This window comes from Nerophis ophidion, linkage group LG07 (assembly GCF_033978795.1).
Source record: "Nerophis ophidion isolate RoL-2023_Sa linkage group LG07, RoL_Noph_v1.0, whole genome shotgun sequence".
NCBI classification, from domain to species: domain Eukaryota; kingdom Metazoa; phylum Chordata; class Actinopteri; order Syngnathiformes; family Syngnathidae; genus Nerophis; species Nerophis ophidion.
The window spans coordinates 21,971,017-21,998,728 of record NC_084617.1 but is presented as its reverse complement, the minus strand read 5'-3'; the positions used below and the strand labels follow the sequence as shown (position 1 = coordinate 21,998,728).

General features: G+C 40.3%; 2 protein-coding genes and 1 long non-coding RNA gene across 5 annotated transcripts in view; 2 read left to right on the top strand and 1 right to left on the bottom strand.

The window, feature by feature from the left end:
- LOC133556059 (myosin-11-like) overlaps positions 1–11,485 on the bottom strand; it is a 36,318-nt gene extending 24,833 nt beyond the window's left edge. For both annotated transcript variants that reach the window (XM_061905654.1, XM_061905655.1), the window contains exons 1-6: positions 11,372–11,485; positions 7,095–7,380; positions 6,859–7,029; positions 4,332–4,488; positions 4,117–4,144; positions 3,469–3,568 (exon numbers count right to left, since the gene is read on the bottom strand). In XM_061905654.1, the coding sequence (XP_061761638.1) occupies positions 3,469–3,568; positions 4,117–4,144; positions 4,332–4,488; positions 6,859–7,029; positions 7,095–7,259 (621 nt within the window). In that variant the 5' untranslated portion in view covers positions 7,260–7,380; positions 11,372–11,485. The remainder of the gene's footprint in view (positions 1–3,468; positions 3,569–4,116; positions 4,145–4,331; positions 4,489–6,858; positions 7,030–7,094; positions 7,381–11,371) is intronic.
- The window catches only part of LOC133556061 (uncharacterized), a 39,632-nt gene extending 24,615 nt beyond the window's left edge, over positions 1–15,017 (top strand). Inside the window, exon 3 of the long non-coding RNA XR_009807440.1 lies at positions 11,399–15,017. This is a non-coding gene — a long non-coding RNA (uncharacterized LOC133556061). The remainder of the gene's footprint in view (positions 1–11,398) is intronic.
- Positions 15,018–15,103: 86 nt separating this feature from the next.
- Positions 15,104–27,712, top strand: part of hoatz (HOATZ cilia and flagella associated protein) — a 25,463-nt gene continuing 12,854 nt past the window's right edge. For both annotated transcript variants that reach the window (XM_061905657.1, XM_061905658.1), the window contains exon 1: positions 15,104–15,839. In XM_061905657.1, the coding sequence (XP_061761641.1) occupies positions 15,378–15,830 (453 nt within the window). In that variant the 5' untranslated portion in view covers positions 15,104–15,377 and the 3' untranslated portion in view covers positions 15,831–15,839. The remainder of the gene's footprint in view (positions 15,840–27,712) is intronic.

Below are 27,712 nucleotides of genomic sequence, written 5' to 3'. Positions count from 1 at the left end.
TACCATTTATTTTACGTTTTGTGGTTACGTTCGCACACCCAAAAATTTCAGTGGAGCTCCCCTGGGTTGTGGTCTCGGTCCTCTAGGAGGCAATACTGTCAGGCTATGACATGGATGGTGTATGCTCCTTCGACGCAGCGGGATTACTGGACGAGCCAGGCGTGAATTCAGGTACATGTTTTTTATATACAATAAATAAGGCAAAAGAAAAAGCGCGCTCGATGGCGGATAATAATTTATACTAAAACTTAGAACAAAAACAGCACAATGGCATGACTATATACAAACAAAACAAAACTAGCACTGTGGCATAAATACATAAACTTACACGGCATGGAACTGTGGACGAGGGCATGAAGGTTGGAACAGCATGGGTAAGGTGCGTGCGAGTGTGAAGATCCCAGAATGATGAACAGAACGAAAATTACTTAAACACTGGCTGTGATAATCAGGAACAGGTGTTGGACTGAGGGCAGGGGTGTGACAAGGTGGGAACTAATGCCTTGGCATGGAAACAAACAAAACCAGGAAGTGAAAAACTTGACTGAATGTCCAAAAACTAAACATAGCATGACCAAAACCAAAACATAACTTACAGGCGTGACAAATACAAACTGCCCTGATCACATCATTCAAGACAACAATTTAATATACATCCTCGTGTTACGACTACTTGTGTTACAATGATTCTTGTTACAAAATTTTGTGGTTACGTTCGCACACCCAAAAATGAAGTGGAGTCATCCAGGGTTGTGTTCTCGTTCGTCTAGGAAGCAATACAAACTGCCCTTGTCAAGTCATTTAAGACAACACTTTGTTTAGGATACATCTCGTGTTACAACTATTTGTGTTACCGTTCGTGTTACGACGTTTTGTGGTTACATTCACACACCCAAAAATGAAGTGGAGTCCCCTAAGGTGGTGTTCTCGGTCCTCTCGGAGGCAATACTGTACAAACCGTCCTGTTCACATCATTCAAAAAAACACTTTAATATACATCCTTGGGTTACAACTCTTTGTGTTACCATTTGTTTTACGTTTTGTGTTACAATGATTACAATTCGTGTTCCGAAATTATCACCCAAAATTTTATTTTTTTTAAATGAGAAAAAAAAAGAACTAATTACGTGTGAAAGAATACAAAGGTGGAATTTCACGTTGTTAGACTGAGAAAGGTATGGAAGTTCTTTTGTGTCTTTATTACGAAAGATATTTTTTAGACACTAAATTTATGTAACTGAATTTTTTGCGTTTGAATTTTGTGGACTGATTTTTTTTTTTTTTTAAATAAAAATATGCTAAGAGTTTCCTTCAATAAAAAATTGTGAGCAAAATGTATGTGTTCAAAAATTCATAGTGTAAAAATTCAGTGTAAAAAGAATTATGTGTATAAAAAGGCATTGTAAAAAATTCAGTGCAAAAAAATCAGTATACAAAGTCAGTGTAAAAATTCACTTTAAAACACTTGTGTATAAAAAAGTCAGTGTAAAAAATTCAGTGTATAAAAAATGTAAAACAATGATCTGTAAAAGAAGTCAGTGTAAAACATTTAGTGTAAAAAAAATATGTGTATAAAATAGTGTAAAAAATCTGTGTATAAAAAGTCAGTGTTAAAAAATTGTGTGTAAAAATTTTTTGTATAAAATTCAATGTAAAACAATTATGTTTATAGAAAAGGCAATGTAAAAAATGAAGTGCAAAAAAAAAATCAGTGTGCAATAATACAGTGTAAAATTGGTGCAAAAAAAATTAAGAATATAACAATTCAGTGTAAAAAATACATGTTTTTTAAAGACTGAAAAATATAATTGAGACTTAAGCACCTCTTTGGCTGTCTCTAAAATAGGATGGTTTATTTCCGTCTTAATTTACTGGAAGTGGGTCTTTAGTTGTGAAGCACCTAATATTTCTGCACTGAATTTTTGTTGACTGAATTTTTTTACATACAAATTTGTGCTCACAATTTGTTAATCCAATGAAATTGTTGGGATAATTAGATGCAAAAAATTCAGTGTCCAAAAAAAAGCTTTTCTGATAATGACCCAAATCAATCTTCATAAAATTATGCTGATAATTTCAATGAATAAAAGATTGCTTGCAAAATGTGTGTATTTAGGAATTCAGTGTAAAAATTCAGGGTACTTTTTTTTCGAGTGTATAAAATTTCAGTGTGTAAAAATTTAGTGCAGAAACTCAAAACCCATCCATCCATCCATCCATCCATCCATTTTCTACCACTTATTCCCTTTGGGGCCACGGGGGGTGCTGGTGCCTATCTCAGCTACAATCGGGCGGAAGGGGTTGTACACCCTGGACAAGTCGCTACCTCATCGCAGGGCCAACACAGATAGACAACATTCACACTCACATTCATACACTAGGGCCAATTTAGTGTTGCCAATCAACCTATCCCCAGGTGCATGTCTTTGGAAGTGAGAGGAAGCCGGAGTACCCGGAGGGAACCCACGCATTCACGGGGAGGACATGCAAACTCCACACAGAAAGATCCCGAGCCCGGAATTGAACCCTGACCACTCAGGACCTTCGTATTGTTAGGCAGACGCACTAACCCCTCTGCCACCGTGAAGCCCAGCTCAAAACCCACTTCCGGTAAATTAAGACCGAAGCATGTCATTGGCTGGTTCCGAGACAGGATCGATTGCTTTAGTCTTGAATTACCGGAAGTGAGTCTTGAGTTTTGAAGCAACAAATATTTCTGCACTGAACTTTTGTACACTCAATATTAAAACACTGTATTCTAGCAAAATTTATTTTAAAACGCACACATTTGGTTAATGTATTTTTATCCATAAAAAAAATAAATACATTCAGTTCACAAATTTCGAAGCAAAAAATTCAGTTTCATAAATTCAGCATCCAAAAAAAGACACAAATTAACCTCTAGGGCAGGGGTCCCCAAACTTTTTGACTCGGGAGCCGCATTGGATTAAAACAATTTGGCCGGTATATATTTTTTAAACTTGGAACTTCCCGCGGGCCGGATTCTGGACACAGGTGGGCCAGATTCGGCCTGCGGGCCGTAGTTTGGGGTTTCTTGCCCTAGAGCATGTAGCTAGCTAACTTGGTGAAGCAGTTGGAGCGTAGCACTGTTCGTCTGCACAGTAGACTTGATAGCGCCAGTCGATAAATGGCAGACATTTATCTAAGAGACTATAGAGAAGCTGCTGACGGTGTGTGAAAGGAGAAAGCGTAGAATGTAAATACTGCACATTACATTACTTCATAGACCTAGTTGTTCGTATATTTCTTACCTAAAAGTTAGTTTTTCCTGTTAAAAGGCAAGTTATGTGTTAAAATTGTGATGAATAAAGTGATTTAAATTCATTTCGATGGGCGACACTGGAGAGTTTTTTCAAGAACCAATTGAACTCGTATCCCGAGGTACTGCTGTATCTGTAATAGTTTGAGTAAGTTGTTTTCTGAGAAAGCTTTTCTTAAGGCACTCACAGGATTTGCTTCCTTCTTTCCTTTGTGCGAGGAGGCGACGAGGGCCAGGTACTGGATCACCTTCTTGGTGTTCTCCGTCTTCCCGGCTCCAGACTCTCCTCTAGGTGGCACAATATATGAATATTTCCATTTAAAGAGATGCACTATACTGTATATATGTAAATATTTATATGTATATATTATGGGATTTTTACAGGTGCACTATATGGACACAAGTATTGGGACACTGACAGGACGTGAGCATGTGGCCAAAATATGGAGCTTGGACAAGATGTTAGGGTTTGTGCCAGTTGTTGGTTAGTAAAGTGGGGTAGTTGTTCGGCAAGTTGGAAGTAAACAATAATCTAAAGCGGGATGTCCAGGGACCATTTGCGGACGGTAGCTAAATTTTTTAACGGTTGATGGCCCAATCGTTAGCATTCTAATATTTGCATGCTAATTTGCAGGTTATACACCTCAGCGTCAAATATTTTGTTACTTGACGAATTATATCTGTTAGCATGCTATCGTATGTATGCTAGCTTTTTTTTTTTAAACAAATTTTGGGGTTATAGACCTCAGTCATATTTTAGTTCTTGATGCATGCTTATTTAAAGGCCGTGTCCCAACACTTTGGTCCATATATGGAGGGCGTGCGGTCGGGCTCACGTGCAGAGAATGGACTGATCCTCGCGGTCTGCGGAGGCACAGAGAAGGAAGCAGCAAAAGGAGGTCATTAGTGGAAGTCAAGCAGAACAGACCAAAGATGAGCAGCGAGGACACGAGAGCAAAAGGCCTCCGATGAAGAGATTAGCCGACTAAATATAGCAGGCGGTCTCCATCTCCACAATCTGCTCCATGTAAGGTCATGGTGGAAAGATTACCTTGCATCATGTTCCTGTAGGCGTTGTCGGTGATAGAGTAGATGTGCGGCGGCACCTCGTGACGCTTCCTGCCCTTGTACATCTCGACGATCTTCTCTGAGTAGATGGGCAGCATCTTGTAAGGGTTGACCACCACACAGAAGAGACCCGAGTACGTCTGGCGAGGACACAAAGGACGCTTGAGAAGACACAACAAGATGCAGGGCATGTTTGTGTAAGGCTGACCTGGGCAAATTAAGGCCCGGGGGCCACATGCGGTTAAGCTTTTCAATCTGGCCCGCCGGACATTCCCAAATCATTTTTTAAAATCTTTAAGATGGAAACTGTAGCTCCCATTATGATGTGCAGTGATGTGTTTACATTACCGTAAGTCTTGAACTAAACAAAGTATTTCAATGGTTGGAATCGGTGATTTTGCATGATATACTAGTTACTATGGTAATATAATTAGTTACTATGGTAATTTAATTAATTACTATGGTAATCCAAGTCACAGCAGCTCAGACGAGGCACCAAGTAGTGTCGGTGGTGTGCGTTTCCACAGAGTGTTTCCAAAGTGTCGGCCTGAAATGGGGGTGTCAGGGACAGACGCGGAAGGAGATTTTTACAACAAAGTTTTAAAGCTTAGTGAGGTATAATATATATCAGATTGTAAAGTGGGTTTATTTTTTACCCTTCGGGTTCATATTTTGCTGTGTTGCATTTTTTTTGCGTTTCGCTTGATTGTAAAATATGTCGATCGAGAGGAGGTGTGACGTTCATATACAGCAGGGGCAGGGAACCCATGGCTCTAGAGCCAGATGTGGCTCTTTTGATGACTGCATCTGGCTCTCAGATAAATCTTAGCTGACATTGCTTAACACGATAAGTAATGAATAATTCCGCTGGTAATCACAATGTTAAAAAAACCGTTCAAAAAATAAAACATTCTCATGCATTTTATTCCATTCATCCGTTTTGTACCGCACCTGTTCAAGAAATAACAATGTTATTAAAATAATTAGGGACTTATTATACTCTAAAATGTTGGTCTTACTTAAAAAATGCACGCATTTAGTTGTATTCAGTGTCAAAAATATGATATGGCTCACACGGAAATACATTTTAAAGTATTTGGCTTTCATGGCTCTCTCAGCCAAAAAGGTTCCCGACCCCTGATATACAGTATGGTCAATATTCAGTGTTTTATCCCTCATAGTTAATATTGTGAATCCAACATTCTTTATTTTCATGTCCATTCTGGGTGTCTCATTCAGTAAAAAAAAATAAAAAGTCCATTGCATTTTTCAAGGCGGTCAGTCATAACTTTTTTAGCATTCAATCAGACATTATTGTGAAGTTTGGTATTAGTGTTCCTAAAAATAGATATAGCGGCCCCCGTTTTTTTCACTAAATCTGGCCCTCCGAGTCAAAATAATTGCCCAGGCCTAGTGTAAGGGCTAGAGGGAAATCCTAACGTCTTGTGATCTTCATGGCACAGAATCAGGTTTTAATTAGACTCTTGGTGCCTTTCTAGACTTTGAAGGATTGAGGGAAAACACTTCATCCCACAGGAACACAAACTGATTCTTGAAATCTAAAAGTATTTCTTTCATTTTGCTTGATTAAACGGTCCCCCTGCGATGAGGTGGCAACTTGTCCAGGGTGTACACCACCTAGTTCTATTTTGGTTTCATCTGACCACATGACATTCTCCCAATTCTCTGCTGTATCATCCATGTATCCATTTTGGTATAAACTCAACTTGTCGTGTTTGGAAGAAAAAGAATACTGAGTTGCATCCCAAGAACACCACACCCACTGTGAAGCATGGGGGTGGAAACATCATGCTTTGGGGCTGTTTTTCTGCTAAGGGGACAGGACGATTGATCCGAGTTAAGGAAATAATGAATGGGGCCATGTATCGTGAGATTTTGAGCCAAAACCTCCTTCCATCAGTGAGAGCTTTGAATGGTTGACCAAATACTTATTTTCCACCATAATTTACAAATAAATTATTTAAAATTCCTACTTTGTGAATTCCTGGATTTTTTTTTTCACATTCTGTCTCTCACAGTTGAAGTGTACCTATGATGAAAATTACTTTTTTGCCCCACTGTATATATGTATATATATATATATATATATATATAAAAAGTATATTTAAAATGACATTTTTAAACTTTATGTCAAAGATAGATTTAGGTATCTAGAGATTTTTGTCTTGAAAAATAGTTGACCTATTTTTAAAATTTTTATGACTGAGACCATTTTGGGCACCCGGGGCCAAACTTGAAGGGAGCCCTGAAGGTTGGAAAAAATGTATATATTGTAATTATGAGAAGGAAAAATGTAAAAATGTTTCTGTGGAAAAAGTAAAACCACCCCAGACTTAACCTCATTTGATCTTCACGGCACTAGATCAGGTTTTGATTGGACTCTTGGTGCCTTAATGGACTTTGTAGATATTGAGAGGAAAAAGTAAATCCCTCAGGCACACCGACTGATTCTTTGAATACGAAAGTATTTGAATGGAAAAGATGCTCACGTAGATGAGGCTGGAGAAGTATCTCTCGCGTAGGTTTTGGAGGACGGAGGCCTCGTTCAGGAAGGTGAGGGCAGCCATGTCCTCCACCTTGCTGAACTTGGGTGGATTCATCTTCTGGATGTCCTCCTTGTTCACTGTGGCCTTACGACCATTGGACAGCTCCACCAGGACCTGCGCACCACCACAACTTCATTATTCCACCTGTTCAGGTGACTCTAAAAAAATATCACCGTTACCTCATCGCCCTTCTCCTCCTTGATGCTGGCCGCCTCGAAGCCCTCCCTCTCTGACGGCACCCACACCATTTTCTTGGCCGTCCAGTCCGCCTGCGCCACGCCGCTGTTGCGGAAGTCGTTCTGCAGGAACAGGAACTTGCTGTCGTCTGCCGCGGGGTCCGCCATGCTGGAGATGCCCGGGTCGTCGTGGAGCTCCTCGCTAAGGTTGGACGAGCTGACCTCAAGATGGTCGCCGGACGCCGGGTGGGATTCTAGTGGGTGGAGAAGTGTCGGAGTGACCTCAGGCCTGTTGACAGAATGGCAATTGAAGCAAGAACACGATCAAGGATGGCAATGAAGAAAGATTTTTAGACTAAACTTGAAAAATTAAATACATGCAGGGGCCATTTTGACATTTTTTCATTTTTTAAAGCCAATACAATATATAGATTTTTTTAACCTTCAGGGTTACCCTCAATTTTCATAAAATGTCTTTTTTTTTTTTTTAAATAAGTCACTTTATATATATATATATATATATATATATATATATATGTTTTATTTAATAATGAACGCTTGAATCTCTAGATCAGGTTCAGGTCTATCAGTCAATATAAAGTTATCTTTTATGCACTTTTGTCAAAGACACCCCAGGTTTTTTGGGGGGCAAAAACACAAAATAAAATATGCTATATTCCTCCCACCCCAAAAAAAAAAAACATTTTAAAGCTGAATATTTGCTGTGAAGTAACTGGAGCCTAAAATAGGTCAATAATTCATAACAACATTGGCTTTAATTCATTATGGGGCGGCATAGCTCGGTTGGTAGGGTGGCTGTGCCAGCAACTTGAGGATTGCAGGTTCGATTCCTGCTTTTGCCATCCTAGTCACTGCCGTTGTGTCCTTGGGCAAGACACTTTACCCACCTGCTCCCAGTGCCACCCACACTGGTTTATATGTAACTTAGATATTGGGTGTCACTATGTAAAGCGCTTTGAGTCACTTGAGAAAAGCGCTATATAAATATAATTCACTTCTTTAAAACAGTAGGTTTTTTTTAATTAAAAATCTCACTAAAATCTTTGGGGCTCCAAAAGGTGCTACTCATAAAAGTGTTAAAAATGGACCATATTATATTACTATGTTTATTATTCAACACTTAACTCCCTGGATCGACATCAGATCTATGTCGATTATAGATTTTTATTATTTTTCTAATGTTTTTTTTGTTTCATGCCATTTTTGTCAAAGAAAATATATATTTTTTTTATTGCAAAAGCACAAAATAAGCAACATTTACCCCCCAAAATATTTCAAATTGATTGGAATAAATAGGTCAATAATTCAGAACAACATTGACTTAGATTTTATAATAATTTTTGGAGCAATGACGGTTTAAAAAAACAAAACAAAACAAAACAAAAACATTCTTGGGGATCTAAAAGCTCACAAGTTTGTTAAAAATTATTCATACTGTCTTTTTTTTTTTTTACTTTTAACACCTAAATCTCTAGCTCAACTCTAGTTCATTCCGTCATTTATATGTTTCATATTTTTTTCATTTATATGCTTTTATTGTTTAATTTTTTTATGCACTTTTTGTCAAAGAAAACTTTTGTTTTTCATATGGCAAACACAAACTATTCAATATTTCCAAACTACCTCAAAATAGTCTATTTGATGTGAAGTAATTGGAGCCTTGAATAGGTCAATAATTCATAATCTCATTGATTTTAATTCACTATTATTTTTTGACACTTTTTTAAAATGAAAATTTCACAAAAATGGAAAAAGTGTTAAAATTAAGTGATACATTTGTATTCTCTTAAAAGAAACCCCTGTTTTTGTCATGGCAAACACAAAATATGCAATATCCCCCCAAAATGTTCAAAGCGAAATATTAGTTGTAAAGTAATTGAAGCCTTAATTGGGTCAATAATTCATTACAACATTGGTTTTAATTCATTATTATTTTTTGAGCAATGACAGTAAAACAACAATCCCACTAAAACTATTGGGGATCCAAAAGGGTCCCACTCATAAAAGTGTTAACAATAAACCATATGTTAATTTTTTTTTTAACTTTTAAGACCTAAATCTCTAGCTCATAATCAGATCCAACCATCGATTATCAGTTTTACTATTTTTTTAAAATGTTTTTTGACACTATGTTGTTTTATGCCCTTTTTGTCAAAGAAAATGTTTGTTTTTTTATATGGCAAACACACAAAATATGCAAGATTTTCACCCCAATTTTTTTTTAGAATAAAATATTAGTTGTAAAGTAATTGGAGCCTTAATTGGGTCAATAATTCATAACAACATTGGTTTTAATTCATTATTATTTTTTGAGCAATTGACAAACAAATAAATACCACTAAAATTATTGGGGATCCAAAATGGTGCCACTTATAAAAGTGTTAAAAAAAGGTCATATGTTCAATTAAAAAAAAAAAGAAAAAACTTAACACGCAAATATCTAGCTCATAATCAGATCTATCTGTCGATTATAAGTTTTTTGTTTGTTTGTTTTATGTTTTTAAAAAATCTTTTATTTTATGCCCTTTTGGTCAAAGAAAACTTTTTTGTATGGCAAACATACAAAATAATATTTTCCCCTCCAAAAGGTCTCAAAACGGACTATTTGCACTGAAGTACTTGGAACCCAGAATAGGTCAATAATTCATAACAACATTAATTTTGATTCATTATTATTTTTTGAGCAATGACAGTTAAAAAAACTCACTAAAATGCTTGGGGATCCAAAAAGGTCCGATTCATAGTAGTGTTAAGTTTAAAAATAAGTCATATGAACAATTTAAAAACATTTTCTTTAACACCTAAATCTTAAACTCATAATCAGATCTATCCGTTGATTATAAGTTGTACTTTTTATTTTTTATGTTTTTTGAAATTATTTTTGGTTTATGCCCTTTTTGTCAAAGAAAACTTTAGTTTTTTATAGGGCAAACACATAATAAACAATATTTCCCCCAAAAAACATCTAAAAATGGAGTATTAGCACTGAAGTACTTGGAGCTCAAAATAGGTCAATAATTCATAACAACATTCATTTTGATTCATTATCATTTTTGAGCAATGACTGTTAAAAAAAAATAATCTTGGGGATACACAAGGGTCCCACTCATAAAAGTGTAAAAATAAGTCATATGAACAATTCAAAAACATTTTTAACACCTAAATCTCGAGCTCATAATCAGACCTGTCCGTTGAATATAGGTTTTACTTTTTTACTTTGTTTTTTGAAATTATTTTGTTTTATGCTCTTTTCGTCAAAGAAAACTTTTGTATTTTACATGGCAAACACAAAATAAATAATATTTTCTCCCCCAAAATTCTCAAAATGGAGTATTAGCAATGAAGTAATTGGAGCTTAGAATAGGTCAATAATTCATAACATTCATTTTGATTCATTATTATTTTTTTAGCAATGGCAGCTTTGTGTCATCACAGTCGACTTTGCAGCGTTTTCTCTTTACATTTCGTCTGTTTGCCCATTTATTCCAATATTTATGTTTTTCTTTTTTTCTTTTATGGTATTTTTAGAATGTGCCGCAGGCCGTTTAAAAATCAGCATCGAGCCGCAAATGGCCCCCTGGCCGCACTTTGGGCACCCCTGATGAAAAATGTAGTACTATCTATATTTAATTTTTGAATATCTTTGTACGAACTGGATCCAATGTTTAGTTTTCATCAGCATCAACACGAGTCCCGCCACCTGTCCACATACTTACTCACGCATCCTCCCCGCCACTGACCCTGCACGGGGGCCACACGGAGGCGCCGTCCGTTTCGACCTCCGGTTTAAAAGATAAATCATCAAAATTATCCCAAAAAGGGTCCCGACAACCACACAGAGCTGCCATCCGAGAATGCCCATTTTTGGCTAACCCTTTACTCCGGGCTGCACGCTGGCCCACAGAGCGGCGTCACGTACGGCTAGCTCGCTGCCGTCTTGGACGACCCTATAAGGTGCGGCCTCAGTGTCCAGCCAAGCTTGGTGTTTACACCAAACTGGGGACATGTCGCTGAGGGCACCGGGGCGTGACCTGCAGAGCAACAGGCCGCACAAATTAAAGTCTTCAATCTCTAATTAATTATAGTGACATTCTGAGGAATGGTCAAAGTTTCATTGTAAGAAAATAAGCCTGCCTATATCTTTGAGCACTGGTTAAAAAAATTTAAAGTGACTAACTTCGTCTTGAACCCAAACAAAAGTCAGATTTTTCTCCCCAAATGATGTGAAGCCTTAAAAGTTTGATTATCATCACACTCACGTTGCTGGCTGTGTCTCGTCAGTGCAGGAAGAAGGATGAAGCCCAAAGAGATGCTGATCTCACAGCGGGTCGAGCCACTGAAGAGGATGAGGAGGATGTCTGACTATGGCACCTGGGCCAGGACAGGACACTAGACCCGCCCATTTGGTCCAAATTCGGCAGCAAGTCCTTCAAGCCAATGGCAGCAAGAGGGAAAGTGTAAAAACGACATTTTCAGACTAAAGGCTTTAACTTGGGTCGTCACGATACCAGAAGGTCAGCAGTTGATACCGATACCTATGAATTTCTACGATTCCTGCTGCGATAAAGATTTAAAAAAAAAATCTGAACCCATGTACTTTTAAATCTATCTAAAAAGTGTCAAGTACTTAAGATCCATGGTTGACAACATAATTAAATATCAGTATGAGGTGCTAAGAACTGCAGCCCAGCAGGCACAAGACATTGATACAATGTTGATTATACGTACATGTCCTTTACAACTGACTTTGAAACGACGTTGCAAAATAGTTGGATTTGTAAATTAAGACAACGTTGATGTCCAACGTTGGATCCACGTTTTTGGTTGGGAAATGACTAAAATTCAATTAACGTGGACCCCGACTTAAACAAGTTGAAAAACTTATTCGGGTGTTACCATTTAGTGGTCAATTGTACGGAATATGTGCTGAACTGTGCAATCTACTAATAAAAGTATCAATCAATCAATCAATCAAAGGTCAAGTCAACGTCACAACCTGACATTGAATAAACATCAAAAAACATGTTGTTTCAACCTTGTATTTGTGTTGTATAGTATTGGTTGGGATATTACCAACATTCAATGGTCAAATCAACGTCACAACCTGACATTGAAATAACGTCGTCAAAAAGTACAGTGTTTCAATTTTATATTTGTGTTGTAGAGTATTGGTTGGGAAATTACCAACATTCAGGTCAAATCAACATCAGAACCCAACATTGATTAAACGTTGTCAAAAAGCATGTTGTTTCAATGTTGTATTTGTGTTGTAGAATATTCGTTGGGAAATTACCAAAATTCAATGGTCAAATCAACGTCAGAACCCAACTTGATTAGACGTTGTCGCAAAACATGTTGTTTTAACGTTAGGTTTGAGTTGCTCAACTTCAGGACCTAATTCAACAATTTATCAACGTTATTTCAATGTTTTGTGCCTGCTGGGAGTGTTCTATAACCTCTGAGTGCATCAAATCAAACAATACTGTGATTATATACATATATGATCATAAACAACAAATATTTTACATTCCAAAAAAAAGAGTGATGGCATGGAGCCTGCAAGTATATAAAACAAACAATATCAGTATAACAATAACATCTGAAATTTTCACTTTGTAACATTCTTACATTTGACAATCCTAGCCTTTACATACAGTGTGTTAGTTGTTGACTCTCTGACTCAAGATTCCAGATTCCAGATTATTTATTTTCAATTCTTAACATGCACAAGACACATAAGAACTGAAAATTACATTTTCGGCACAGTCCCACTAAGAGCAGACATACGTTACAGGGAGACAAGACAGGACCGCCAACGGATCAGCCATTTTTACGGCGCTCCTTAAAAAGGTGAGAAAAGGGTGACATTGGGTGAGAGGAGAGGGAGTAAAAACAATATCAGTCTAAGGCTAGACCCTCAGCAGGGGTCCAGACTATCCATACATCCATTTTCTACCGCTAATTCCCTTTTTTGGGGTCGCGGGGGGCGCTGGCGCCTATCTCAGCTACAATCGGGCGGAAGGCGGGGTACACTCTGGACAAGTCGCCATCTCATCGCAGGGCCAACACAGATAGACAGACAACATTTACACTCACATTCACACATTAGGGCCAATTTAGTGTTGCCAATCAACCTATCCCCAGACTAAGTCCAAGGGGAAAAAAAAAACTCACATAGCATGGCACACATTTAGACATGGCACGTATATCGCACCAATTGCAACAGAGGGAGGGGGTGGGTTTGAGGAGACTCGCTGATGCTGTATAGCGCTGCTCAGCCATCCACAGCCCCAGGGGAATTAAGCAGTGGTGAAGGCGTTGATTTCAAGGGTGGGGGTCCTGTGTGTGCGTATATACCCAATTAACTTTGGGAGAGATGATGAATTTTTTTGTATGCCTGAGGCCGTTAAAGTTCAGCTACAGGTGTTGTTGACAAAAAGGAAGGTCCAAAGCAACTATCTTTGAGGATGCCTCGGGAGATTTTCTTCAGAACAGCCCGTTCCCTTGTCAAGGCCATTCAAGGGAGTCCAAATCGTAGATTAAGAAGTTGTTTTTACTCAAGGAGACAAAAATAGTGACTTATCTCTCTGTTTGTCCATGCTGGATTTCTTCAATTCCAATTCATTATTCCTTCTTGGCAAACTTTTCCAAGATGAGATCCATTTTGCGATTCAACTCAGAAATCGCACCAGTCTGTGTTCCCACAGCCCGACCCAATCCTTCCATTGCGTTGAACAGCCGTTGGGCCCCTTGAGTGGCTGCCATTGTCTTCCGAATTTGTCGATACACCAGAGCAATGCCCAGCCCAATCAGCAAGTGCCCCACGATCACAGCTCCAAATAGGTAGATGTCTTCGACGTCCTCGATTGAAAGGGCTGAGGCACATAATCCTCCATGTGTTCCAGGAGTCCCTCACGTACACCGCAGCGATGGTTCCATCAGGGCAGCCAGGCTCCCCCGAACCTCTTTTCCTTGTCGAAAAGACTGTGTCAATTGCCTCAAGAGTCCAGCTGATCATATTCATATTGAAATTTGGATTAGAGGACAGTGCATAGTATTTATTTCCAATTCTTTCAGACTTGACATTATTACTTTAGTTCATTCCGAATATTAATGTTTTCTATAACACTCCTAATTTTAGTTCTATAGATGCCCAAATACTTCACCGCAGATTTTACAGGAATATTAAAATCAGTGGATGTGGCACAAAATCTCACGTTAACGTTAAATTTTAGAACTGAAGCCTTTGAGAAATGATCAATTGTTTTGAGTATTTGGAGTTATTTGATTGAGATTATTCAAGAATATGGTTGGATATTTTCTTTACCAAAGTCAGCATTTTAATTAAAATAGCAAGCATTTCTGTTGCCATAATAAACAATAGAGGGGAGACTGGAAATCCTTGTTTGATTATTTGATCACACTAATGAAGTTATTACTGAATCCAAACAAGTCCAAAGCTTGAAACATAAATTTGTGTTTAAAAAAGTACAAAACCTTCATTTTCAATTATGGAATCATAGTCTATTAGAGGAGCCTGTTCAGTGCTAGACTGCTTCATCCCAAGTGCAGGACTAATAGACTCAAAAACTCCTTTGTCCCACACGCCATTAGACTGTACAACTCCTCTCTGGGGCGGAGGGTACTAGGATGACAGGGGATGCAAAACAATAACAGTGCAATACATTTTCATAACATGGTCACTACTGCCTACTTTGTCTTGTTATATTCTTATTTTACTGTTATATTTTTATTCCCATTGTTGCTTTTTATTTTTTATTCTTATTGTAATATTTCTCTATTTTGTTTCCATTTAAACCCCCATTATTTACTTTTTTAAATTGATCTCAACTCTGTACACTGCTGCTGGAATTTTAATTTTCCTGAAGGAATCAATAAAGTACTATCTATCTATCTATCTATCTATTAAGTCCCAAATAAGTCAAATAAATTGTGAATAGATCTGCCTTTTAAAACTGGCTGAAAAACACTGTTTTAGGGTTTACGTGGCAAATAAATTGGTAGTATTAATAAGCCACTGGCGTATGAAGAAGAGTATAAAGTGCTGGAAACTCACTATTATATCGACTTCCGCCTGAACTGGTGACCTGGAAGCTAATTTATTTTGAAAGGCTCATGGGCGGGTTCATTTACTTCCACGTTAAGTGTGGTTCCTATGGTAACCATTGCAAACACCTGCCTTAAGTTTGCTTCGTATTCGTGTAAAAATTGTATTTGCCGAAGTTTTAGGTCTAAAAAGATATAATGGCCTCCCCGGAGCCTTCTGTGAACCACGAGCCTCCCATCGACGTGCTGACCGTGTTCAGCGGTTCTTCCCCGGAGGACGTGTCGCACGCCCGCAAGCTGTGGAGCTCCTTGTGCATGGTGCCCCCGCTGGAGTCCCGCCTGGTGTCGGCGGACATCCCACAGAGGTTACCGGTGTCCCGGCCCGGGCGAAACGTCCACTCGGAGCCCTACATCCCGGAGCAGCCGAACCTGGACGCGGTGCAGCGGCGGCTGGAGGAGCGACAGAAGTACATGTCCATGGCCGCTCAGAGGAAGGAGACCCTGGCTCTGTTACGAAGGCAAAGGGAACAGAGGATCCAGAAGGAGCTGCTGTCGGCGGCCTTCAGGCCCAAACCCCCTAAAGACAAAGTGTCCAAGGAGGAGACCTCAGAGGCGGACATGGACAAGGAGCTGGTCAGACAACTTGACTGACCCACACAGGTTAGAGGCCCTGAACGCACCACACGACATATAAGCCACTTGGCATAGGTGGCGAACTAAAGGCCCGGGGGCCAGATCTGGTCCACAGAGCCTGGACAAAATGTTATTCAATACATTACTTTATGTTTTTTCACTAAATGTAGTTGTTAATTCCATCTAATTGCATATTTTTTAACTTTAATATTTTCTGAAAAAGGCAACAAATCATACATTTAATTTTTTGTTAAAATAAAAATAAATACTTAAATATCTGCTTGACTGGTGATTTCCCAGTAAGTTATCCATCAAATTGTACACTGTAAAGATAAACAGATTTTTCTGAAAGATTTTTTGGCAAATGAGCTGCCATTTTTTCCTTGCAAAAACCCTGTTTTTACTGTTTTTACATTTAGAGTAATACAACGTAAAAATTACATTACAGGGAGGTGCTGGACATTGAGTCCGAGTGGACCATGTTCCGCACCTCTATTGTCGAGGCGGCAGATCGGAGCTGTGGCCGCAAGGTAGTTGGTGCCTGTCGGGGCGGCAATCCTAAAACCCCTTGGTGGACACCAGCGGTGAGGGATGCCGTCAAGCTGAAGAAGGAGTCCTATCGGGTCCTTTTGGCTCATAGGACTCCGGAGGCAGTGAACAGGTACCGACAGGCCAAGCGGTGTGCAGCTTCAGCGGTCACAGAGGCAAAAACTCGGACATGGGAAGAGTTCGGGGAAGCCATGGAAAACGACTTCCGGACGGCTTTGAAGCGATTCTGGACCACCGTCCGCCGCCTCAGGAAGGGGAAGCAGTGCACTATCAACACCGTGTATGGTGCGGATGGTGTTCTGCTGACCTCGACTGCGGATGTTGTGGATAGGTGGAAGGAATACTTCGAAGACCTCCTCAATCCCACCAACACGTCTTCCTATGAGGAAGCAGTGCCTGGGGAATCTGTGGTGGACTCTCCTATTTCTGGGGCTGAGGTCGCTGAGGTAGTTAAAAAGCTCCTCGGTGGCAAGGCCCCAGGGGTGGACGAGATCCGCCCGGAGTTCCTTAAGGCTCTGGATGCTGTGGGGCTGTCTTGGTTGACAAGACTTTGCAGCATCGCGTGGACATCGGGGGCGGTACCTCTGGATTGGCAGACCGGGGTGGTGGTTCCTCTCTTTAAGAAGGGGGACCGGAGGGTGTGTTCCAACTATCGTGGGATCACACTCCTCAGCCTTCCCGGTAAGGTTTATTCAGGTGTACTGGAGAGGAGGCTACGTCGGATAGTCGAACCTCGGATTCAGGAGGAACAGTGTGGTTTTCGTCCTGGTCGTGGAACTGTGGACCAGCTCTATACTCTCGGCAGGGTTCTTGAGGGTGCATGGGAGTTTTCCCAACCAGTCTACATGTGCTTTGTGGACTTGGAGAAGGCATTCGACCGTGTCCCTCGGGAAGTCCTGTGGGGAGTGCTCAGAGAGTATGGGGTATCGGACTGTCTTATTGTGGCGGTCCGTTCCCTGTACGATCAGTGCCAGAGCTTGGTCCGCATTGCCGGCAGTAAGTCGAACACATTTCCAGTGAGGGTTGGACTCCGCCAAGGCTGTCCTTTGTCACCGATTCTGTTCATAACTTTTATGGACAGAATTTCTAGGCGCAGTCAAGGCGTTGAGGGGTTCCGGTTTGGTAACTGCAGGATTAGGTCTCAGCTTTTTGCAGATGATGTGGTCCTGATGGCTTCATCTGACCGGGATCTTCAGCTCTCGCTGGATCGGTTCGCAGCCGAGTGTGAAGCGACCGGAATGAGAATCAGCACCTCCAAGTCCGAGTCCATGGTTCTCGCCCGGAAAAGGGTGGAGTGCCATCTCCGGGTTGGGGAGGAGACCCTGCCCCAAGTGGAGGAGTTCAAGTACCTAGGAGTCTTGTTCACGAGTGAGGGAAGAGTGGATCGTGAGATCGACAGGCGGATCGGTGCGGCGTCTTCAGTAATGCGGACGTTGTACCGATCCGTTGTGGTGAAGAAGGAGCTGAGCCGGAAGGCAAAGCTCTCAATTTACCGGTCGATCTACGTTCCCATCCTCACCTATGGTCATGAGCTTTGGGTCATGACCGAAAGGATAAGATCACGGGTACAAGCGGCCGAAATGAGTTTCCTCTGCCGTGTGGCGGGGCTCTCCCTTAGAGATAGGGTGAGAAGCTCAGCCATCCGGGAGGGACACAAAGTAAAGCCGCTGCTCCTTCACATCGAGAGGAGCCAGATGAGGTGGTTCGGGCATCTGGTCAGGATGCCACCCGAACGCCTCCCTAGGGAGGTGTTTAGGGCACGTCCAACCGGTAGGAGGCCACGGGGAAGACCCAGGACACGTTGGGAAGACTATGTCTCCCGGCTGGCCTGGGAACGCCTCGGGATCCCCCGGGAAGAGCTAGACGAAGTGGCTGGGGAGAGGGAAGTCTGGGTTTCCCTGCTTAGGCTGTTGCCCCCGCGACCCGACCTCGGATAAGCGGAAGATGATGGATGGAATTACATTCATATATTTTATGGTAAAAAATTGTGAGGTCAGTGACCAGAATTTGACTCTAAAACAAAAAAAACAAAATGTATAGTTTTCCATTTACAATGATATGCTATAAAACCACTGTACATTTTTCAGCACAATTGTCAGTTGTTTACCGTTAAAAACAGTGGTACTGATTTTCCATTTACAGTACCACCATGACTTTGAACTACCTTCCCTCTGTTGCTAGATATCTCTAGATGTATGTTGTAATATGTATATGTGCTTTGCTTTGGAGGTTTTTTCCCACTCCAGACTGGGCCCCCTTAGATCTCAGTCTAGATTGTATTTTTTTACTCATCCTTTCCCAGCGTTTACCTTTTTCCAATCTTTTAAGGGGCGCCTTATGGCGACCCATCAGCGTTCTTGTTCTGTAACCCTGTACACTGTTTGTTTGTCTAATCTTGAACAGGTTTGTGCTGAAAACAAAGTTCTGTTGTACTTGTGCAATGACAATAAAGACCTATCCTATCCTATCCTATCCTAATATGCTGTAAAAACCGCATAATATAATCTATATACATCTTTTTTACAGTGCACGTAAAAAAAGATGTAATGCACAGGCCAGTGGTTCTCAAAGTACCACCATAATGACCAAGATAAAAATACAGTATTGTAGTATGCCTAAGTATTCATTAAAAACAAGGCAGAGGTTTTATTTAACAAGTATATGTAATATTGTTGGCCACTGTAACATTACACAGTTTGAACAGTAACACTTTTTTGAATATAGATAGATTTAAAAAAATGAATCAAATCGCTGGCGTACCACTTGATGGAGCCCACGTACTACAGTTTGAGAATCACTAGCATAGGCAATTGTGTTATAATATCTGTGTGTATTCAACTGGCGGCCCGGGGGCCAAATGCGGCCCAACAATGATGTCATTCCGGGCCCTGAATTCAGTTTAAAACTTGGGAGGCAAAGATTTTTGCAGCAAACTTCTAAAAAGACTTGAGTGCTCCTGTTGTCTAGAGCAGTGGTCCCCAACCTTTTTGTTTCAACGCTTGAAAATGTGTCCCACGGTCCGGGGGGGTTCATAAAGAAATACAATCATGTGTGCTTACGGACTGTATCCCTGCAGACTGTATTGATCTATATTGATATATAATGTATATATTGTGTTTTTTATTTTGATTTAATAATTTAAAAAATATATATCTATTCTTTTTTTATTTCTTGTGCGGCCCGGTACCAATCCGGCCGCGGCCCGGTGGTTGGGGACCACTGGTCTAGAGGAACTTGGACCACTGTAAACACACCGGGACATCCTAGCATTGACATTTTAACTAAACTTATAATTTCCATAATTGAGGCATTCCTCAGGGCACCACTTTAAGTCCTCTCCGTTTCGGCAGGTACACATTTTTTCATAATGCCATTTATGTAACTAAGGTGTTGCTCCAGCTTTTTTACTTCAGATGCAGCCAGTAGTCATTTATTTTCTGTTGATATACTAGCGGTGTTCCTCAGGATTCCATTTTAGGTCCTCTCTTCTTTTCATCAGTTCAGTTAAAAAAAAAACCTTTTGTTTTGCAGCAGATTCTTCAACATACTAGAATGCTGTCATAGAGATGATCTTTGACTAGTTTTCCTTAAAAACAACAGAGCACTCTAGTAAAAGGACGTTTTTTCTCAAGGAATATACAAAATAAGACTAATAGTGAAGGGAAAAGTCCGGCCACTCACACATTAGCTTTGTGGCTCCCAAAACACTTTAGTATAGGTTATTAACTGTTACCTGTTTTGTGGTATTTTGTCATTAATAAACAATGCAACAAGTCCAAATTAGTATAGAGTCTCTTGGAATATATCATTTAAAAATTAAAAAATACTGATAAGAAATAAAGACAAAGAAGAAATTGGACACAACGTCCTTATTGGGAGTTCATGTGAAACCTGCCAGCTTTCCTTTGGCCAACAGGGGGCGACAAAAGTGCATGGAAAACTAGAAAATGACTCTTTGATAGTCTAACAGTTACATTTACAAAGGAACACCCTACAAAATTATTTAATGTAACCTCGGGGTTTAAAAAAAATAAATTTCAGTACACGCAAGTTTGATTGAATTCCTGTCAAACCAAATGATCCTAGTAAACAATTTCCTAACGATGTTGTGGGCCATATTCCTACCTCACATCACAGATAATGTTCCTATTCTGCACTCTCTCATTTAAGTGCTACAATGTTTTATAGTTATTTTGTATTACCTGACAGTAATGTTGATCTAGCTGTGAGCCTAATAGTGCTTTTTCTCTGAATACTTCCCGATGAGGCGCAGTTACAAGCAGCACGACATGACTTTTACTTGCCATAATAGGACAAGAAAAGACTGACTGTTGACTTTTCCTAACTGTTATCTCGCTTTATCCAATCCTGATTAATCCTGATCCTAATTCCCCTATGAACGTCCAAAATTGGTGCTGTGGTTTCACTCCACAGTTCAGCTCTGGATCATATATATATATATTTGAAAAGAAGCCTATAAGCCATTTTCCATGCGGATTGGATGGATTCCACTGATAACAAGGCGCTCGCATTGTGGAAAAAGTCCAAATGTGCCCTGAATTCTTCACACATTCACTGCACACACTACATACCACAAAAACTAACCTTTTGTGTTGTCTTCTTGTTTTTTCTACGATAAGTTTCCTCTTTTCTGACTTATAAATGTTGTTACAACTTGTGTTAAATAATGCAAAAGCATCAACTCATAAGGTTCATGCATTTATGCGTGAGCTCGCATGCAGTTTTGGATGCCTCTGAGCACTTGGTTTTGCAGTCTTCTTTAACAGTGGGCAATTTGGGACATCATAGATTGAGGGACATACTAATCTGCAAGTCTGGTCAATTAATCACATTTTGGTTTTGATTCTGGCGTCCCAAAATCATGAAAATGTTCTAATCGAAAAATGAGCTTGTAACAGTGAAACGACAAAATCCTAAACCAGTGAAGTTGGCACGTTGTGTAAATGGTAAATAAAAACTGAATATTTGAAAATCATTTTCAATCTATATTTAATTGAATATACTGCAAAGACAAGATAGTTAAAATTCGAACTGAAAAACTTTTGTTAAACTTCTGCATTTTGGGATCACAAACACCTTACCATGCCGATTGTGACAGGCAACTGGCGGGGTAATCACTAGCTGACAATTATAACGCTAATTACTCGGTGTCACTTTGCACTTTTATTGTTAGCTAGCTACTGCTCTATTAATCGCGAGGAGGCAACTTTACGCGGCAATCACTAGCTGACAACTTGGCCCTTAATCACTAGCTGACAAGTACAGTGCTAATTGTTAGCTGGAGAACACTAAACGCTAGCTGACAACTGACATTAATTACTAGCCGGCAACTAACCTGTCACTAGCAAGCTATTTTAAATGCTAACAATAGCATGGTATAATTATTCATGTTATATAATCAATCAATCAATGTTTCTTTATATAGCCCTAAATCACAGGTGTCTCAAAGGGCTGCACAAACCACAACGACATCCTCGGCAGAGGCCACATAAGGGCAAGGAAAAACTCACACTCAGTGGGACGTCGGTGACAGTGACAATGATGACTATGAGAAACCTTTGGCAGTGTGTTTGCTCAATGTTCATTTAAATCTGAGTAAAATACAAAATATAATAAAATATATTTTTTAAATCAACCGAAGATTTGGCGGCCCACCCCTCGTTGAAGACCTCTGATCTAGACCACACGGAAGTGTGTTAAATCATAGTCTTCCTTTAACATTCTCCAGACTATAAAGTCTTTTTGCAGGTTATTTTTTGAATGTGGTAGCCCTTAACCTTAATAATTGCGCGGTTTTGCATGAAAATTGCAAAACGGAGCACCTATGCTATAGTTCGGTTGGTAGAGTGGCCGTGCCAGCAACTTGAGGGTTCCAAGTTCGATCCCCGTTCCTGCCGTCCTAGTCACTGCCGTTGTGTCCTTGGGTAAGACACTTTACCCACCTGCTCCCAGTGCCACCCACACTGGTTTAATTGTAACTTAGATATTGGGTTTCACTATGTAAAGTGCTTTGAGTCACTAGAGCAGTGGTGTCAAACTCCAATATAGAGTGGGCCAAAATTTAAAACTGAACAAAGCCGCGAGCCAAGGTTGAACAAATTAACCTTTTAATAGGGACCCAAACAAGTTTTGCAATGAATATTGAACAAGTAAGGCTTAAATAGGGCAGCATGGTGGAACAGGGGTTAGTGCATCTGCCTCACAATACGAAGGCCCTGAGTAATCCTGGGTTCAATCCCGGGCTCGGGATCTTTCTGTGTGGAGTTTGCATGTTCTCCCCGTGACTAGGTGGGTTCCCTCCAGGTATTCGGGCTTCCTCCCATGGAACAGGCAGAGCTTATATAACGTAATAGTACAAAATCAACTTTCAAAAAACAAACGAAAAAACATCAGTGGTATATTAAATAAAACGTAATAAAAAAAATTACTGCCTCTTTTCTATTTGCAGCCTTCTGAGGTAAATATCAACATTAACTTTTCCCGCAGGCTAATAAATTCGAAAATAAAATAAAAATTAGGTGGGCGGGGTTTGGTGGTAGCGGGGGTTGTATATTGTAGCATTCCGGAAGAGTTAGTGCTGCAAGGGTTCTGTTGTGTTTATGTTGTGTTACGGTGCTGGTGTTCTCCCGAAATGTGTTTTGTCATTCTTGTTTGGTGTAGGTTCACAGTTGGGCGCATATTTGTAACAATGTTAAAGTAGTTTATACGGCCACCCTCAGTGTGACCTGTATGGCTGTTGACCAAGTATGTGTGTGTGAAAGCCGCATTTATTATGTGACTTGGCCAGCACGCTGTTTATATGGAGGAAAAGAGGACGTGACGGCATGTTGTAGAGGACAGTGCCTTTAAGGCAGGCTCCCAATATTGTTGTCCGGGTGAAAATCGGGAGAATGGGTGCCCAGGGAGATTTTCGGGAAGGGCACTAAACTTCGGAAATCTCCCGGGAAAATCGGGAGGGTTGGCAAGTATGAGTATTAGCGGTGAATGTGGTGTTACCGGCGGGCCAGCTCTTATGTTAATTTGATATTGGCTCAAGGGCCAAATGAAATTAAACGGCGGGCCAAATTTGGCCCGAGGGCCAGAGTTTGACACCCATGCACTAGAGGAAAAAAAACTCTATGTAAATGTAATTCACTTCACTTCACACTTCACCTTTCCTCCTTGTGGCCACATTGCTAAAATAATAAAAACAAAAGTTTCCAAAAAGCATAACACGTTTTAGCATTGACAGTGGCTGCTGTAATGTTGTCAGTTTGCCATAAGAGGTTAGCAGAGTTCATCTTACACACTGCTGTGTTTAACATGCATGTATTCTCACCCACTTCCCTTTTGTTATCCCTTGTAGTGTACATGTAGTGTGTAGTACATACTTTTGATTATATGCAGGAATGTTACTTATAGGTTTAGATGTGCCTGGATCAGAGGTGTGCAAATTGCAGCCCGGGGGCCATTTGCGGCCTGCAGCTAATTTCTTCATGGCCCAGGGCACATTCTACAAATTTTATTACATAAAATACATTTTAAATAACATAAAAAGTGCAAGAGCAAAAGGGGGAAATGTAATGGTAAAAAGTTGCAATGTTAAGTCATTGCTAAAAAAATAATGATTAAAATGTCAGGTTCGTCCCTGACAGTTTGGTTATGTTTTAGTTTTTTCCTCTGCATTTGTGTTTTTTTCCTCTGTGTGTAGTATTTCCTGTCAGTGCTCTTATTTTGTCTGTTTCCTGTGTTTCTCCCTCAGCGCTGTTTCCCTTCAGCTGTGGCTGATTGGCACCTGGCCACACCTGCTGTCAATCAGCCCGCTCCTATTTTAACCTGCCTTCCCATCCATTCTGTGCTGGATTATTGTCGATGTCACTTCCGTATTGTCGCTCCTGTCGTGTTGTGTCGTGCCGTGTCAATGTCATTTCTACTTGTCGTTCCTACTGGTCATGTCAAAGCAGTGTAGCGGTAAACTATACTCGGTAGTTGTTTGTAGCTTACTGTCTTTTGTTCCCTGCTTCCAGCTTGTTTGTTCATAGCCAAGTTTGTTATCCGCCTCGTGCGCGCCTTTTGTTTGTACCCTTTTGTTTGTACCCTTTTGTTCGGTTTTTCCTTAGTGTTGAATTAAATTATGTTTTCTTTCGCAATGCCTGCCTCCGTCTCTGCATCTTAGGGTTCGTCACCAAGGCTCCAGTTATTACAATAAATATTCTACTTTGAATTATTTTTGGGGAAAGTATTGCTTTGGATTCCCAAGAATTTAAGCGTTTTAACCCCCCCCCCCCCCACCCAAAAAGAAAAAAAAACACTTTCATTGCTTAGAAAATAATAATGAATTAAATGCAAGGATTCTATCCCTCAAAACATAAAAATATATGTGCATTTTTTTCTTACTTTATTTCGACAGATAGACCTGAAGTTGATCCGAGATTTAAGCATTGGATAACAATAGAACAAATAATACATGGCTTATTTTTTAACATTTTTATGACTGATTTTATTACATAAAATACATTTTAAATAACATAAAAAATGCAATAGCAAAAGGGGGAAATGTAATGGTAAAAAGTTGCAATGTTAAGTCATTGCTCAAGAAATAATAATGAATCAAATCAATGTTGTTATAAATTACAGACCTATTCAAGGGTCCAGTTACTACAATAAAGATTCAACTTTTAAATTTTTTTGGGGAAAGTATAGCTTTGGATCCCCAAGAATTTAAGCGTTTAAAAAAAACAGATAATAATAATGAATTAAAAGCAATGGTTCTATCCCATTTAAGTTCCAGTTGCTTTGCATCAAACTATACACTTTGGTATTTTTTTGTGTGGTTTTGCTTTAAAAACAGTGTTGTTTTTATTTTTTTATTTTTTCAAAAAAGGCATAAAACATGGGTGGGGCTGCTCTCCCTTAGAGATAGGGTGAGAAGCTCTTGCATCCGGGAGGAGCTCATTGAGAGGACCCAGATGAGGTGACTCGGGCATCTGGTCAGGATGCCACCCGAACGCCCCCCTAGGGAGGTGTTTAGGGCACGTCCGACCGGTAGGAGGCCACGGGGAAAACCCAGGACACGTTGGGAAGACTATGTCTCCCCGCTGGCCTGGGAACGCCTCTGGATCCCCCGGGAAGAGCTGGACGAAGTGGCTGGGGAGAGTAATGTCTGGGCTTCTTTGTTTAGGCTGCTGCCCCCGCGACCCGACCTCAAATAAGCGGAAGAAGATGGATGGATGGCATAAAACATAAAAATATATGTACATTTTTTTTCGTACTTTATGTCGACAGATATACCTCAAGTTGATCAGAGATTTAAGCGTTAGATAATAATATAAAAAATAATCCATCACTTATTTTTAACATTTTTATGACTGATACCCTTCCGGGTCCTTGGCACCAAACTTGTGGGGAGCCCTAAAGGGTAAAATTTTCAAATATATTTTATTGGTTTTGAAAGTGAAAAATATCAAAATGGCCGCAGCATGGTTTTAGTTTTTCAGTTCGGAGTTTGGACCCCCTTGGCCTCGGCCCAAAAGGCCTACTGAAATGAGATTTTCTTATTTAAACGGGGATAGCAGGTCCATTCTATGTGTCATACTTGATCACTTCGCGATATTACCATATTTTTGCTGAAAGGATTTAGTAGACAACATCGACGATAAAGTTCGCAACTTTTTGTGCTGATAAATAAGCCTTGCCTTTACCGGAAGTCGCAGACGATGACGTCACAAGGGCAAGGGCTCCTAACGTCCTCACATTGTTTATAATGGGAGCCTCCAGCAGCAAGAGCTATTCGGACCGAGAAAACGACAATTTCCCCATTAATTTGAGCGAGGATGAAAGATTCGTGGATGATGATATTGATAGCTAAGGACTAGAAAAAATAAATAAATAGATAAAGTTAAAAAAAAAGCGATTGCATTGGGACGGATTCAGATGTTTTTAAACACATTTACTAGGATAATTCTGGGAAATCCCTTATCTTTCTATTGTGTTGCTAGTGTTTTAGTGAGATTAAATAGTACCTGATAGTCGGAGGGGTGTGTCCACAGGTGTCTTGAGGCCAGTGTCTGAGGGAAGTCACGGCAGATACAAGGACGGCGCAAACTCTACAGATCTCCGGTAAAAGTCGACTTTTTGAACAAACTTTTCTCACCGAAACCTGCCGATTGATAAGTGGTCGGGAACCATGTTCGCTTGACCGCTCTGATCCATAGTAAAGCTTCGCCTCCGGGAATTTTAAACAAGGAATCACCGTGTGTTTGTGTGGCGGCATGGCGTAGTGGATAGAGCGGCCGGCCTGAAACTTGAGGGTTGCAGGTACGCTTGCCACCTATTGACATCCAAAAATTTGCTGCCGCTGTGTCCTTGGGCAGGACACTGCCGCTCCCGGTGCCGCTCACACTGGTGAATGAATGAATGATAGGTGGTGGGGCCGTAGGCGCAAACTGGCAGCCACGCTCCCGTCAGTCTACCCCAGGGCAGCTGTGGCTACTGATGTAGCTTACCACCACCAGGTGTGAATGAATGTTGAGTCCCCCTTCTCTTTGAGTGTCTAGAAAAGCGCGATAAGTTATTATTATTATTTTTTTAAAAGGCTAAAGCAGGGGTGCCCATTACGTCGATCGCGATCGACTGGTCGATCTCGGAGGGTGTGTCAGTCGATCTCAAGCCAGGCATTAAAAAATAGACATAAAAATGAGCAATCATCAATCATACCAAGACTTCACTTTCGTCAGTTGTTTGACATTCTCGGCATCCGAGGATCTTGTGAGATGACGCTGGCTGCTGCGAGCTCATATTTAAGAAAAAAATCACTAACAGGGCGGACGCAGAGAAACACATTTTATTTCTAGAGACTCCGTACCTACTGTCAAAACTCTAAACACCGACTGCACAGTTCCTGTCTTCACCACAAAAGACCTGTTTCATCCTGCCTGTGCTAACAAAATAAGAGTCTCAGAAAGCTAGCGTGCACAGGCTATCAAGCTACAGAGTTTGATGCCAATGTATTTCTCCCCCGCCCTCAGCGACCGCTTTCTCACTTGCTTGCCCACCCGCACTCTCACTGACGTCACTCACCTGCTGCCAGACATTAAAGGGCCACACACATATGCTACTCTCATAACAAAGTGTTTAAAAACGAGTATGCAAGTTGGACAAATGAGATGCCAAATCCAACCACTTTCATGTGGTATTGGACAGAAAGGAGGACTTTTTTTTTTCCTCCATTTGAAAATGCGGACGTTATCAGCACCACTGTCTGATTCCAATCAATGCAAGTCATCAGAATCAAATACACCAACTTATATTCTTGTTTTCATGAAAGAAAGGAATCTATGTGTGTTAAACAT